A 12,842-nucleotide genomic window follows, 5' to 3' on the forward strand; every position below is an offset into this window, starting at 1 on the left:
TGATCCCCATTGGGGGGGGGGGGGGTTAGTGCCCTTCATTTCTCATTGATACTTTTTAAAGTGTTTTACAGAGTAGATCTGCCTTAAACAGATGTCGAGTGCGAAAACTCAGTTTTACGTTGTCACTAAGGGGCGCAACCACTTAAAGTGCCTAGGGCAGCACGAAGGCAAAATACAGCCCTGGGTACAGAGTTACGAACCTCTACACAGCGACTCAGTTGATTGCGTAGGTTTTTTAATGGGATTCAGGTCTGGAGAAAGTGCAGGCCACTCCATTTGAGGTACCCTAGTCTCCCGAAGCCTTTACCTAATGATGCCACCTTGATAAGCTGGAGCATTGTCATCCATAAAGATGAAATTAGGCATGTGTTGTTCATGCAGAGGCAAAATGACTGGATTAATTATGTTATTCAAGTTGTAGAGTCTTGTGACTGTACCATTCACAAAGTGTAGGGCAGTTCTGTATTGACTAGGTACACCTACCCACACTGTAACACTACCACCACCAAAGTCTTGCCTGGTGACAACAGGGGCCGATACATAGCGCTCTCCTTGATGACTCTAGCATTGTTGACAGTAATCATTTCTGCTCATTACAAATTACTTTCATTAGAGAACAGCATTGAGGCCCACTGGTCCCTTGTCCAGCAAGACAATGATGTCTCTGCCTTGTGGTGTGGTTAGGTACCCTTGTAGGTCGGCTTGCATACAGACTACACTGATGGAAATTGTTTCAAATGGTATGACTTGACATTTGCCTCTCACCTCCTTTAACCCAGTCATGATCTTGGACATATATATATATATATGTTCTATGTCGTGAAACCTCAGTTATTGAGTTCTCTGGCAGCGAGCCCGCGGTAATCCCCATACATGTCTGCTGATCCAATCAGCAGACATGTGCAGCTAACAGGCTACTTCAGTCTGAGAACACCCTGCTTGAAGCCCGGCAATGGTGAGATGCTATTGATCAATTGTTAGGTGTAGTCTTGGTCTCATGATGTCAAAATGTGAACAGAGAAGGACTGTTAAATACCAATTCTTATTCAATCCCGAAATTTATTGGGCGATTCAAGGATCAAATACCTGTAGTGGATTTTGCCATTAAGCTCCTGGTTAGAGAACAGCAAGTTGTGCAAAAAGTATTGAAACATTGAACGGTTGGACATCTGTATCCAAAAGTTTAGAGAACGTCACATTAAGTGCACCTAAAAAGGTTGGAGCGCATTTTAGGTTCATTGTGAAACTTCTCCTGAAAGCCAAATATCCCTAACGTTTTGTGAGTATTGTAGATAATTCATGCACAAATCTGTATCTACTATGGTTCTTTGTATCACGGTTGGTAAATCCACAAGTTATGGGAATCATTTTCCCGATCTACAGGATTTGATCCAGTTACATTATTGTTATTAAAACACAGATCATACACATCACTGTAATATAACCATGTGGACAGGGGCTTAGACTGTAAAAACTGATGCTGATTGGTAATGGCTAGATAAATAATGGATGTTATACCTGGGGCTATAAAAAAAAAGCCACCCCCAGATAATTAAGCTTGGCTTTGACTGAATAATGTGTTTTTAGCCAAATTCACTTCCCTTTTGAAAAGTAGTGATGCACACATAACTGTTATTTTGTCCCAAATTATTGAAAAACAAATATTTAAATTGATTTATATAAGAAAGAAGGGGAAATTTAGAGAATTCTGGCACAAACTGAACCAGTATCTTTCCATAAGGCATACTTTACAACTACAGATACAGATAGGTTTTCAGGGAATAAATATGACATTTCTATCATTTGCATATGCAAGATAAAAAGAAATACCTGCCAATATACTGAACACAACAAATATGTGTAATGTAATTCTTTATGTTTTGTTGTCTTATAGGGGACACTGGAAGATCAAATCATTCAGGCAAACCCTGCCCTGGAAGCCTTTGGGAATGCCAAAACTCTGAGAAATGACAACTCTTCTCGTTTTGTAAGTTGACTTTTTCTGTCTGAAAAATTCTAAAAGATATACTATAAATTTTTTTACAAAGTAGACATATTGCTATTATAGCTGTTATTTCTAATTGCTTTATGTCTGGTCTAGACAGTATGTATCGCTTAGCAGGGTAATTTAATTACTCACAAACCATGTAGTATAAACCCAGGGGTTGGCTCATTCTAGCGCCTCCGCCTACAAAGAAGATTGTGATGTAACTGTGGAATAAAAAGCGCAAAATACGGCATACCCGGTATAGGGTTTTTGTCTAGTGCTGAAAACGCACTCACCTGGTGGGGTTGTGCCATTCACAACTCCTTTCTGCACAAGTAATGGTGGTGGTCAGCAGCGGTCCTGAAAGTAAATAGTATCATAAACAGGGAGAAGAATACGGGTGTAAGCCGCGCTAAAACCACAGGATCCAGAAGATTTTAAATAAATCCCTTTATTTTCATAAGTCTACGCGTTTCAGAGATATAACCATCTCCTTCTTCAGGACAAGGGAAATCATTTCCCTTGTCCTGAAGAAGGAGATGGTTATATCTCTGAAATGCGTAGACTTATGAAAATAAAGGGATTTATTTCAAATCTTCTGGATCCTGTGGTGTTAGCGTGGTTTACACCCGTATTCCTCTCCCTGTTTATGATACGAAGAAGATTGACAGATGGCTTACATTTTGAAATTTTGGAATAAAAGGGGGTCGTTTCAAAAGTCATGTTTCTGAGACTTCACAAAATTGGCAACAGTTAAAACCACGCACAAAGGAGAGAATCCCACCCTAATTTTTTGTAAAACAGGCACAACTCTCTTAATCCGTGGAGCCTAGGTGATCAGATTACATTAATTCAATGTAAACCTCCTCCCACTGTCACTCAATCGGTCAATAAATAAGAGATCCTCCATTTTTGTATTCATGCACAATGATACACAAGGACCACTCCTTTTATTTTGTCTTTTTTTGCATGGGTTTTGGAATTTTTTGCACCCATATTGCCAGAATCTAACAGCCAGAAGGCAGGCTGTGACAGCAGGCAAAGGATATTTCCCTAATCCGTGTGCATTGACAGACAGTAAGGCGGGCTTTGCACACTACGACATCGCAGGTGCGATGTCGGTGGGGTCAAATCGAAAGTGACGCACATCCGGCGTCGCAGTCGATATCGTAGTGTGCAAATCCTTTTTGTTACGATTAACGAGCGCAAAAGCGTCGTTATCGTATCATCGGTGTAGGGTCCGACATTTCCATAATGCCGATGCAGCGACAGATACGATGTTGTTCCTCATTCCTGCGGCAGCACACATCACTATGTGTGAAGCCGCAGGAGCGAGGAACATCTCCTACCTGCATCCCAGCTGCAATGCGGAAGGAAGAAGGTGGGCGGGTCGCCGGTCAGAGCGACGTCGCAGGGCAGATGAGTGCATGTGAAGCTGCCGTAGCGATAATGTTCGCTACGCCAGCAATCACAAGATATCGCTGCTGCGACGGGGGCGGGGACTATTGCGCTCGACATCGCAGCATCCGCTTGCGATGTCGCAGCGTGCAAATTACCCCTAACTCTTTCCCCTTGTGTGTAACGGCTACACAATAACTGTGAAGGAAGAATACTTTACTATTAAGAATCTAAATGTATTTGTTATTGTTTTTTTTAAGTATAAGACATCACAAATTCAATACATCTGATAAATCTGCTTGTCTACCTTCGATTTCCCAATTGCATATATTTCCAATCTAACAGCAATCTTTGTTGTTAGAGTGTAATGTAGAATTTTAATATCTATCTATTATCAGTTTCTGTGGTGATTATATGGTCAAATCAAATTAGAATTGGGGGTGATGAGAAAAAAAAAGGAAAAGTCAAACAAGAGAAACGATTTAATAAATTACAAATTGTAGTTCTTATTAATAAATAAATGAAAATATTTAATGAATCTCTTTTTCAGGGTAAATTCATCCGAATCCACTTTGGTACCACTGGCAAGTTGTCTTCTGCTGATATTGAAATTTGTAAGTTTACAATTCATTCAGTATCAGCCTATTCATACAACATGGTATTGTTTTTATACTATAAACCTAAAAACCTGCATTCTTACTTACTCCCCCACAAAAAATGCACTTTTCCTAAATTCTAAAATCAAATGCATTATTCTAGTTACGCATTATTGTATGTTTTCTGAAAATAAACATTCGCTAAATTGTAAGAATGGCACCTAGCATTTTACAATCATAAACACCTTCACGCATTTTTTCATCAAAGTGTACAGAAAAATGCCTAAAAAATAGTTTATGTGGTAAAAGATGTACAACACCCTTTAAAGTTAAGAATGTGTTGAGTCCATAAAACTAAATGTTATCTGTCAGCAGGGTTTTGCTACCTCATCTGAGAGCAACATGATGTAGGCAAAGAGATCCTGAATCCAATAATGTATCACTTAGTTTACTGGGTGCAGCAGTTGTGACATAATCAGATTTTTTAGATTTAACAATGCAGCACAGCTCAGAAAGTTAACTCACCCATACCAGGCTCTCTGTGGGCAAAGTCTATAGACAGTGAGCTCCTAATCATGAAGGGGGGGTCTTGAGAATAGTGTAGCCCTGGCAGTAATAATTCCAGGTGATAAAACTTTCCCTATGAGTAAACAGCAGCACACGGGGTAATAAATGACACATAACTGAACTCTGTGAATCAGCGTCTATCTCCTGCAGATTACATAGCATAAACCTGCAGACAGATTCCCTTTAATACCTGTAAGGCTATGTTCATACACAGCACTTTTACTTTGTTTTATTTCTGCAACCAAAATATGATAGCCAGTAAAAATGCTGTGTTGAACATGCCCATCTTGTGTCACTATTTCATCATTTTTCGTCACTTTTTTGTAGCATTTTTGGAGTGTGGATTACAGGTGTGCTTTGTCTACAGTACATGGCCAAGCAATTTTTCATTTTTGTGTATTCATTTTTCCTTCCCTTCTTCTAAGAACTGTATTTTTTTTTATTTTCCCATTGACAAAGCCATGGGAGGCATTGGTTTTTTTGTGTGGAAATAATTGAATTTTTGAATGACACCATCCATTTGTTCATACGGTTTACTGGAAAATGGGAACAAAATTCCAAGTGAAGTGAAATCGAAAAAAAAAAATTCACTTATTGTTTTTGCTTTCTCAGCGTTCATTATGCAGTAAAAATGACCTGGAAATATAATTGTTCTGGTCAGCATGATTACAATGATACCAAACCTGCATATATTTTTTTTAAGTGGTGAAAACAGTTCAGAAATTCAACAAAAACTAGCTTGAGTCTCCTTTGTCCAAAATCTAATCTTCATAGACAGTTGTCCGAGTTGACCCGTACGACATAGCATCTCTATATTAAGTATGTTTTCATTTTGTATATATTTGTACATTTGTGTATATATTATTGTTCCTTTCACTTGTATATACACACTATGTGTCTTTAACCTTTGCAGGCAACTACCTTGATAAAGGTGTCATAACCGAAACGTTGGTTGTTGCTATATGTCAGGGTTCACACTTTTGCAGTTTGTCGGTTGTTAATAAAACACTTGCATCAAAAACAATTCTCCTCATCTTTTTGAGTGTTTGGGTTTTGCTATTTGAGATATATTTATTTACTCTTCAGCACCTTTATTTATAGCAGTAGAGCCAGACGTTTTCTACATTATATTGTCTTCTATAACGCACCGCCACAGGCTTGATGTTACAGAAGTGATTAAGTGATTACATGCCAGGTACCGGGGGTGTTCAGCTGGCCCCCGGCGGCTGTCATAATAGCCCATTGGTTCCCTGGTATTGCGTTGCAGGGAAACAGATTAGTAGCATCTTATATGATTTCTGCATTTTAGAAATATACCCATGGCAAGATACATTGCTACAATTTAACAAAATATATTTTCAGATTTACTGGAAAAATCCAGAGTCATTTTTCAGCAGCCAGGAGAACGAAGCTACCACATTTTTTATCAGATAACCAGTGGAAAAATGAGTGAACTACAAGGTAAGATGCGATTTATAACCACAGGACTGCATAACGGACCACCTAAATCAGAACCTATGATGAGAGGGAGATGGCTTATTGGAAGTATTACCTGTAAAGAATCAGCAAATCATACATTATATAAGCATCAATTGATTTTATTAGTAATTGTTTATATTTATTTGTAAGCAATGTATGATGTAAAAAAACAAAAAACTAATACTTCACCTTATTAGTGCTGGGCAGCCCGCCTGATCTAATGGAAGGGCATCATCAATAGGCTGTGAGCCAGATACTGTGCACTGCACATATCTGTGTGACTGGTGCCCTATGTAAAACCGCATTAGTGTGCAAGTTTAATACCAGCAGCCACCCCCTCCATGATTGGTAGGTTGAGAGTGGCTGTTTCATCGGTATTCTGCATCTGTGTTACCCATATCTTTATAATGGGGGGGCCGGCTGCATCCTGCAAGTGCATTTGCCATTCTGACCTAAGATGGCTGGTGGCTTTTTTGGTGAGTTTTTTTATTTTAATACTTCACCTGTCCAGCTGCCCTGCTGCTCACTTCCATCTGTCTTTGCACACCGCATCTCCATCCTCTTCACTATAGGCCTGGAATTCTGGTGCTTTGCAAGGTTACAGCACGAGTCAGTGTGACGCCCCTGAACTATCAGGTCGTCACAGGGTACTGCACGCTCTCTCTTTAGTGCAGTATTCAAATCCCTCATGGTTCTGGGTCCCCATCTTGCAGTGCTGCCCCCAATAGCAAATCAAATCCTAGATACACCCTGCACCACACCCACCAGACACAAGAGTGGGTGGCTTGAGCGGAATAGGGTCGCCCACCTAGGGGTCAGGGAGGGAAGGTGAGGAGTGTCAGAGTAGAGAGTACAGAGGAGAGTTGTGAAGTGGAGGAGGCAGGGAGTGGTGGCTCGCAAGAGTAGCTGTCTAGGTTGCAGACGGTGGTCTGGACCTAGAGGAGTCAGACCTGTCAAGGAGGATGGTCAGCAGCCTGGTCCTATCACCGGTCTGGGACCGAAGGCACGGCGGCGTACACAGACCCTAGGTCGGGGAGAAGCTTCAGGCAACCCGGCAATTAACCTACGGACAATGGAGCCTTCATAGACTGTTCCCACTAGCTCCAGAATCGGGGCACTAGTGCAATGAGGGGGATAGGGCCTTCCATACAAGCAGCCCACTAAAATCCCAAGTGTGAGCCCTGAGAGCAGGCTCCCACACTTAGCCATAGTGGGGAGCGGGCCCGGCAAGTTCCAGACTACCGGGCCACTACAGTGAATTTAAACTTTGTGCCAGGAGGCAGGTCACGGACCATCAGGCAGCACTGTAGGGGACAGGACCTGGACGAGCTCCCCTTTGAGCGGCAGCGGCACCCAGAGACTTGGTTTACCCGGTTGTCAGCGTCTGCTTACTGGATGAGTGAGTGAGTGAGTTTCCCCGTCACGGCACCCAGTATCATCATCCAGAGCCTCGAGGCATACCCCTACCCGTGGAGGGTAATGACACCTTGCTGACCCAATCCATCACCCTGGGTACTCCTAATGGCAGCAGCGGTACTCCGAGTTACCGCATACCATGGGGGCATCACGAACTATAACTCCCCTGTAAATATCCCCCTTTTACTTTAGAGTGTGGCCCCTAATCCCCCAGGTCCATAGACCCTCGAGCCACGAACGGACACTACCCCCGGATCTGAGCGGTTCGATCCGCTACTGAGGCGGCACATCAGGACATCACAAACTTCTGACATGTGGTGACCAACCATACTGGCTGGTAGTCCTGGTCTATAATAAAAAGGCTTGAAATGCGGCATGCACTGGTAGAAAGAAGAAGACCATACAGTAGGCTATGAGCAGAGGTGAGCAGTGAGGTATTATATTTTAAAAAAGTTTGTTAGATTTTTTTAACCATTTGCTGGCCTAAATGGTTCACCAAAATCGCTGCCAGACATTCATTTTTGCAACTCAAATCACAAAGTGTTTAAATTCACGTGGAACCTTGAATTTCAGGAAATTCAACTCATAATCCTATGTGGATCGTTCCGCTCATGTCTAATGGTAAGAGCTCTATTTACTTGTATTTTAATGCTAGACCTTCTACTCTTTCTTTGTTGTAGATATGTTGTTAGTGAGCACAAACCCTTACGATTTCCACTTTAGCTCACAAGGGGTTGTTACAGTGGACAACTTAGATGATTGTGAAGAATTAGTTGCAACGGATGTAAGTACTGACAATCCAAATTTTAGAAGTTTACAAAAGTTGAGTTAGAAAATATCGCTTTGGTTTCTGACCTGAGTCTTGAAATACTACCTGATCTTTGTATATATATTTCTGCAGCAAGCGTTTGATATATTGGGATTTATTTCTGAAGAGAAGTATGGAGCCTACAAACTGACAGGAGCCATAATGCATTTTGGAAATATGAAGTTTAAACAGAAACAAAGGGAGGAACAAGCAGAGGCTGATGGCACTGAAAGTAAGGACACCACATATATTAATGGGTTATTCCCAAAAAGAAAGTTGTCTTCTATCTGTAAGATTCATGTGCTCATCACTGTAGGCCCAACACCTGGGACCCCCAGTGATCTTCAGAATTGTCATAAGTGGACAAGAGGTGCACATGCTTAACATCTGCGCCAATCATTGTTTATTGGGACTGCTGGCATTAGAGTGATATGCTTGGCTTTAAACAGCAGTCTTATAGGCAATGAATGGAGTGGAGACTTACCATGTGCACCTTCATCTGTTCGCGGTCTTCCAGAGCCCATGAACAACTATTTTAACTGCTAGTTTGGTTATTGATTTCAGTGTATACACAACAAGTATATTTAGTGAGTTATTCCCTATCCAAATTGATGAGGCCCCAAATTGCTGAGGGCTAGTAACAAGACTAGGAACTGTGCACTCCGCCCCACCTGCCAGCGTGCTCTAAGTACCGCTGTCAAAGATTGACATTGGCATTTAACAGGTTAACAGGCAGAGAGATTGAGCCTTCATCTGCAGGGAAATATGCGGGCTCGATGTGTGAGCCTGCATCAAAGGCAGGGAAACGACTCATGACATACATGAGTCATAAAGGGGTTAATGGCTGTGTGCTGAGTTAGTTAGAGGGCACATCAAATTTACACTGTTACACAAGCTGTACACTAACTATTTTACATTGTATCAAAGTGTCATATCTTTACTGTTGTCTCATGAAAAGATATATTACAATAGTTACAAAAATATGAGGGGTGTACTCTCTTTTGTGATATACTGCTTGATTCATATAAAACTCCAAAAAGAATTCAAACAGGCTGTGATGTGAACAATGACTTAGTTTGCAAATAAGCAGCAACGTCTTTGGTCAGGTTTCGCACGATAGAGCTATTGTCATTAATAATGTGCGGGTTTCTTTCATTTCTATTAGATACAGATAAAGCTGCTTATCTGATGGGCATCAGTTCCTCTGAATTGGTGAAGGGGCTACTGCATCCCCGAGTGAAAGTGGGGAATGAGTATGTGACCAAAGGACAAACTGTGGAACAGGTAAGACACCAAACTGAGTGCTAAACATTAGGGATGAGCGAATGTATTCGCCACTATTCGGTATCCGACGGATAATGGGGTTTTCGCACCATTCGGTATCCGACTGATAAAACAACATCCGCTCCAATACTTTCATTTTCATTTCTTACTTCCTGGCGCCTGTTTTCCAGCCAATGAACACATCTGATGTTGCTTGCCCTCACAGTAACGCCGCAGCCATCTTTGTTGTGGTGTTACTGTGATTGGATTGGCCGCACAGCGTCATAGGGGCTATATAAGCCAGCGGTCATTTTGTGAACAAGCAGTCATAGGGAGCAGGTGGTGTAGGTAGACTGTATTGTGTGCTGGAGAGCATTCGTAGATCTAACTAATAAATAGTCCTTGTAAGGGCTGAAGACAGTGTCCAGTAGCTGCTAGGAGATCTATAAATAGTTTTTTTGACAAACAGAACACAGGTCTTTAGGTCTTTCTCTCTGTCTGTCAGTCTCTCCCTCTTGCCCCCCTCTCTCAAACTCACCGATCACTGACCGATCACCGGCATGGCGCTGCACGGCTGTCACACTGCTCCGGCGGCTTCTCCAGCTTTAGAAAATGCCGGCCACTCATTATTCCATCCCGTATTCCCTGCTTCCCCCGCCCACTGGTGCCTATGATTGGTTGCATTCAGACACGCCCCCAAGCTGAGTGACATCTGTCTCACTGCCACCAATCACAGCCGCCAGTGGGCGGGTCTATGTAGTGCAGTAAAATTTTTAAATTAATAATTTAAAAAAACGGCGTGCGGTCCCCCACAATTTTGATACCAGCCAAAGTAAAGCTACATGGCTGAAGGCTGGTATTCTCAGGATAGGGAGCCCCACGTTATGGGGCGCCCACCAGCCTAAAAATATCAGCCAGCAGCCACCCGGAATTGCCGCATCCATTAGATGTGACAGTCCCGGGACTCTACCCGGCTCATCCAGAATTGCCCTGGTGCGGTGGCAATCGGGGTAATAAGGAGTTAATGGCAGCCCATAGCTGCCACTAAGTCCTAGGTTAATCATGGCAGGCGTCTATGAGACACCCCCAATGATTAACCTGTAAGTGAAAATAAATAAACACATACACCCGAAAAATCCTTTATTTGAAGTAAAAGACAAAAAAAACCACCCTCTTTCACCACTTTATTAAAATCCTCAAATACCCCTCCAGGTCTGGCGTAATCCACATGAGGTCCCACGACACATCCAGCTCTGCTACATGAAGCTGACAGGAGCGGCTCTAGAACACCGCCACTCTCTGTGAGCTCCATGCAGCAACTGAAGTGAGACACGCTATCAGCGATGACGTCACTCAGGTTACCCGCGGCCACCACTCTCAGGTGGAGGACTGCAGCTGGCCGCGAGTAACCTGAGTGACGGCATCACTGTCGTGCATCTCACTTCAGTCACTCAGGTAATTTGCAGTCACCAGTAAGTCCTTCACCTGTGATCGCAAATCATGCCGCGCGCACACACAGAGTCGCGCGATGACAATGAAGTCGGGTGAAGTTCATCCGAGTTCATTCTGATCGCACAGCTATGTCTTGCAGCCAGCCATGTTCTATGGGGATGTAGCAGAGCCGAATGGGACCGCACTGTCAAAAATGGATCCAAAATGCATCCAAAATGCAGCAGGGAATACGAGATGGAATAATGAGCGTCCAGCATTTTCAAAAGCTGGAGAAGCAGCCGGAGCAATGTGACAACCATACAGCACCGCGCCGGTGATCGGTTAGTGATCGGTGAGTATGAGAGAGGGGGGGAGAGGGAGAGACAGACAGACAGAGAGAGACCGAAAGACCTGCGTTCTGTTTGTCAAAAATGTATGGAGCTGCTAGCAGATACTGGACACTGTCGCAGAAACGTCCAAAACATGGCGTTTTGAATGCTTTTTGAAACACACATGCTGCTTGTTTGTCACACCAGAACGCAATGTGCGCACGTACCCTTACTTTGGTTTAAGAGCTGTTCTTGCGACTACGTAAAAGCCGTATACTGCTCTGTGCACTTTTTTCCAAGACACCAGAAATGCAGTCAGGCACCTTCTACAGGCTGTGCCCATACTGTTTCTGCCTTTTCCTCAGTCACCACAGCTCGCCGTTAGGTCCAACATGAAATTTTTCGAGTTTCCCATAGACTTACATTGGGCGTCGAATATTCGCGAATATGGGAATAGCGGTGACCTATCCGTCGAATATTCGTCGAAGCGGATATTTTGGTATTCGATCATCCCTACTAAACATGCATGATTTATACTTTGTATAGCAGCTGATTATCCACACAAGAAGTACTATAAATTTTACTTAAATGCATACATTATTTTAATAAAAAATACATTTTGTAATTGGGCTGCATCTAAAATCTGTTTTACTATCTATTGCTGGCTGCAGAATTAGGTAAAAAGGTTTTTCGGAAAACCTCTGTCCTCAAGCTGCAATTATTTTAAGAAAATAAACTATGCTTTTTTTTTTTAAACTCGTTTTATTGAAAGTTAAGTAAGACATTACATAAAAGAATAAATCAGCAAATTGTTCAGTGAGACAGTGTACATGTAAACTGGTTGGTCATCAGGATAATAAAATAACAACAATCAAATCAGCGTCCATTATTTTCAGCATATCCAAAGAGCATCAAACATAGCAAAGGTATCAGCTCGCGAGACACATCCAACTTAAGGCAAAAGAACCCATATCGTCAAGGAGAGTGCAACCCAAGCTTCGGGGAACACGTGGTATCCCTCATATAGTGTATCACGAATCACATGTGTCTCCTTTCTGCCTACCGGGGCACTACTGGCTATTATTGCGATAATACCGATTGTAGGTTATCAGCAAGAGAACCAGGAGATCCGCCAGTCAAGGGCGACCTCATCCATCTACCCCAGATTTTGTCAAATTTAGTTGGAGAGCCTCTTGTCTTGTAAACAAATTGTTCTGACGGGATTATTGCATTTACCAATGTAATCCAAGAGGCCCTAGTTGGGGAATGAGTGCTCATCCAATTTAGTATAATGCCCTTCCGGGCCAGAAAAAGGACCTTCTTTATTAATAGATTCTCATCTTGGGACCAGGAGTGTACATCTACCACCCCAAATAGACACAGGACTGGGCACATAGCAACCGCTTTTTGAAATATGGCGGAGAGAGTCATTACAATCTCACTCCAATAGGAGAGGATGACTCGGCAATCCCATATCATGTGCCAGAAATCAGCACCGTCTCTCCCGCATCTCGGACAGCCCATCCCCACCGAATTATTCAGCTTTTTCATTTTATTCAATCTCTGGG

General features: G+C 42.5%; 1 protein-coding gene across 1 annotated transcript in view; it reads left to right on the forward strand.

Annotated features, from left to right (window-relative positions):
* MYH15 (myosin heavy chain 15) overlaps positions 1-12,842 on the forward strand; it is a 102,524-nt gene that overhangs the window by 26,618 nt on the left and 63,064 nt on the right. The window contains exons 8-13 of the mRNA XM_075336574.1: positions 1,895-1,987; positions 3,936-3,999; positions 5,911-6,009; positions 8,124-8,227; positions 8,345-8,483; positions 9,417-9,535. Coding sequence (XP_075192689.1) covers positions 1,895-1,987; positions 3,936-3,999; positions 5,911-6,009; positions 8,124-8,227; positions 8,345-8,483; positions 9,417-9,535 — 618 coding nt within the window. The remainder of the gene's footprint in view (positions 1-1,894; positions 1,988-3,935; positions 4,000-5,910; positions 6,010-8,123; positions 8,228-8,344; positions 8,484-9,416; positions 9,536-12,842) is intronic.

Source organism: Anomaloglossus baeobatrachus, chromosome 2 (assembly GCF_048569485.1).
Source record: "Anomaloglossus baeobatrachus isolate aAnoBae1 chromosome 2, aAnoBae1.hap1, whole genome shotgun sequence".
Lineage (NCBI taxonomy): Eukaryota > Metazoa > Chordata > Amphibia > Anura > Aromobatidae > Anomaloglossus > Anomaloglossus baeobatrachus.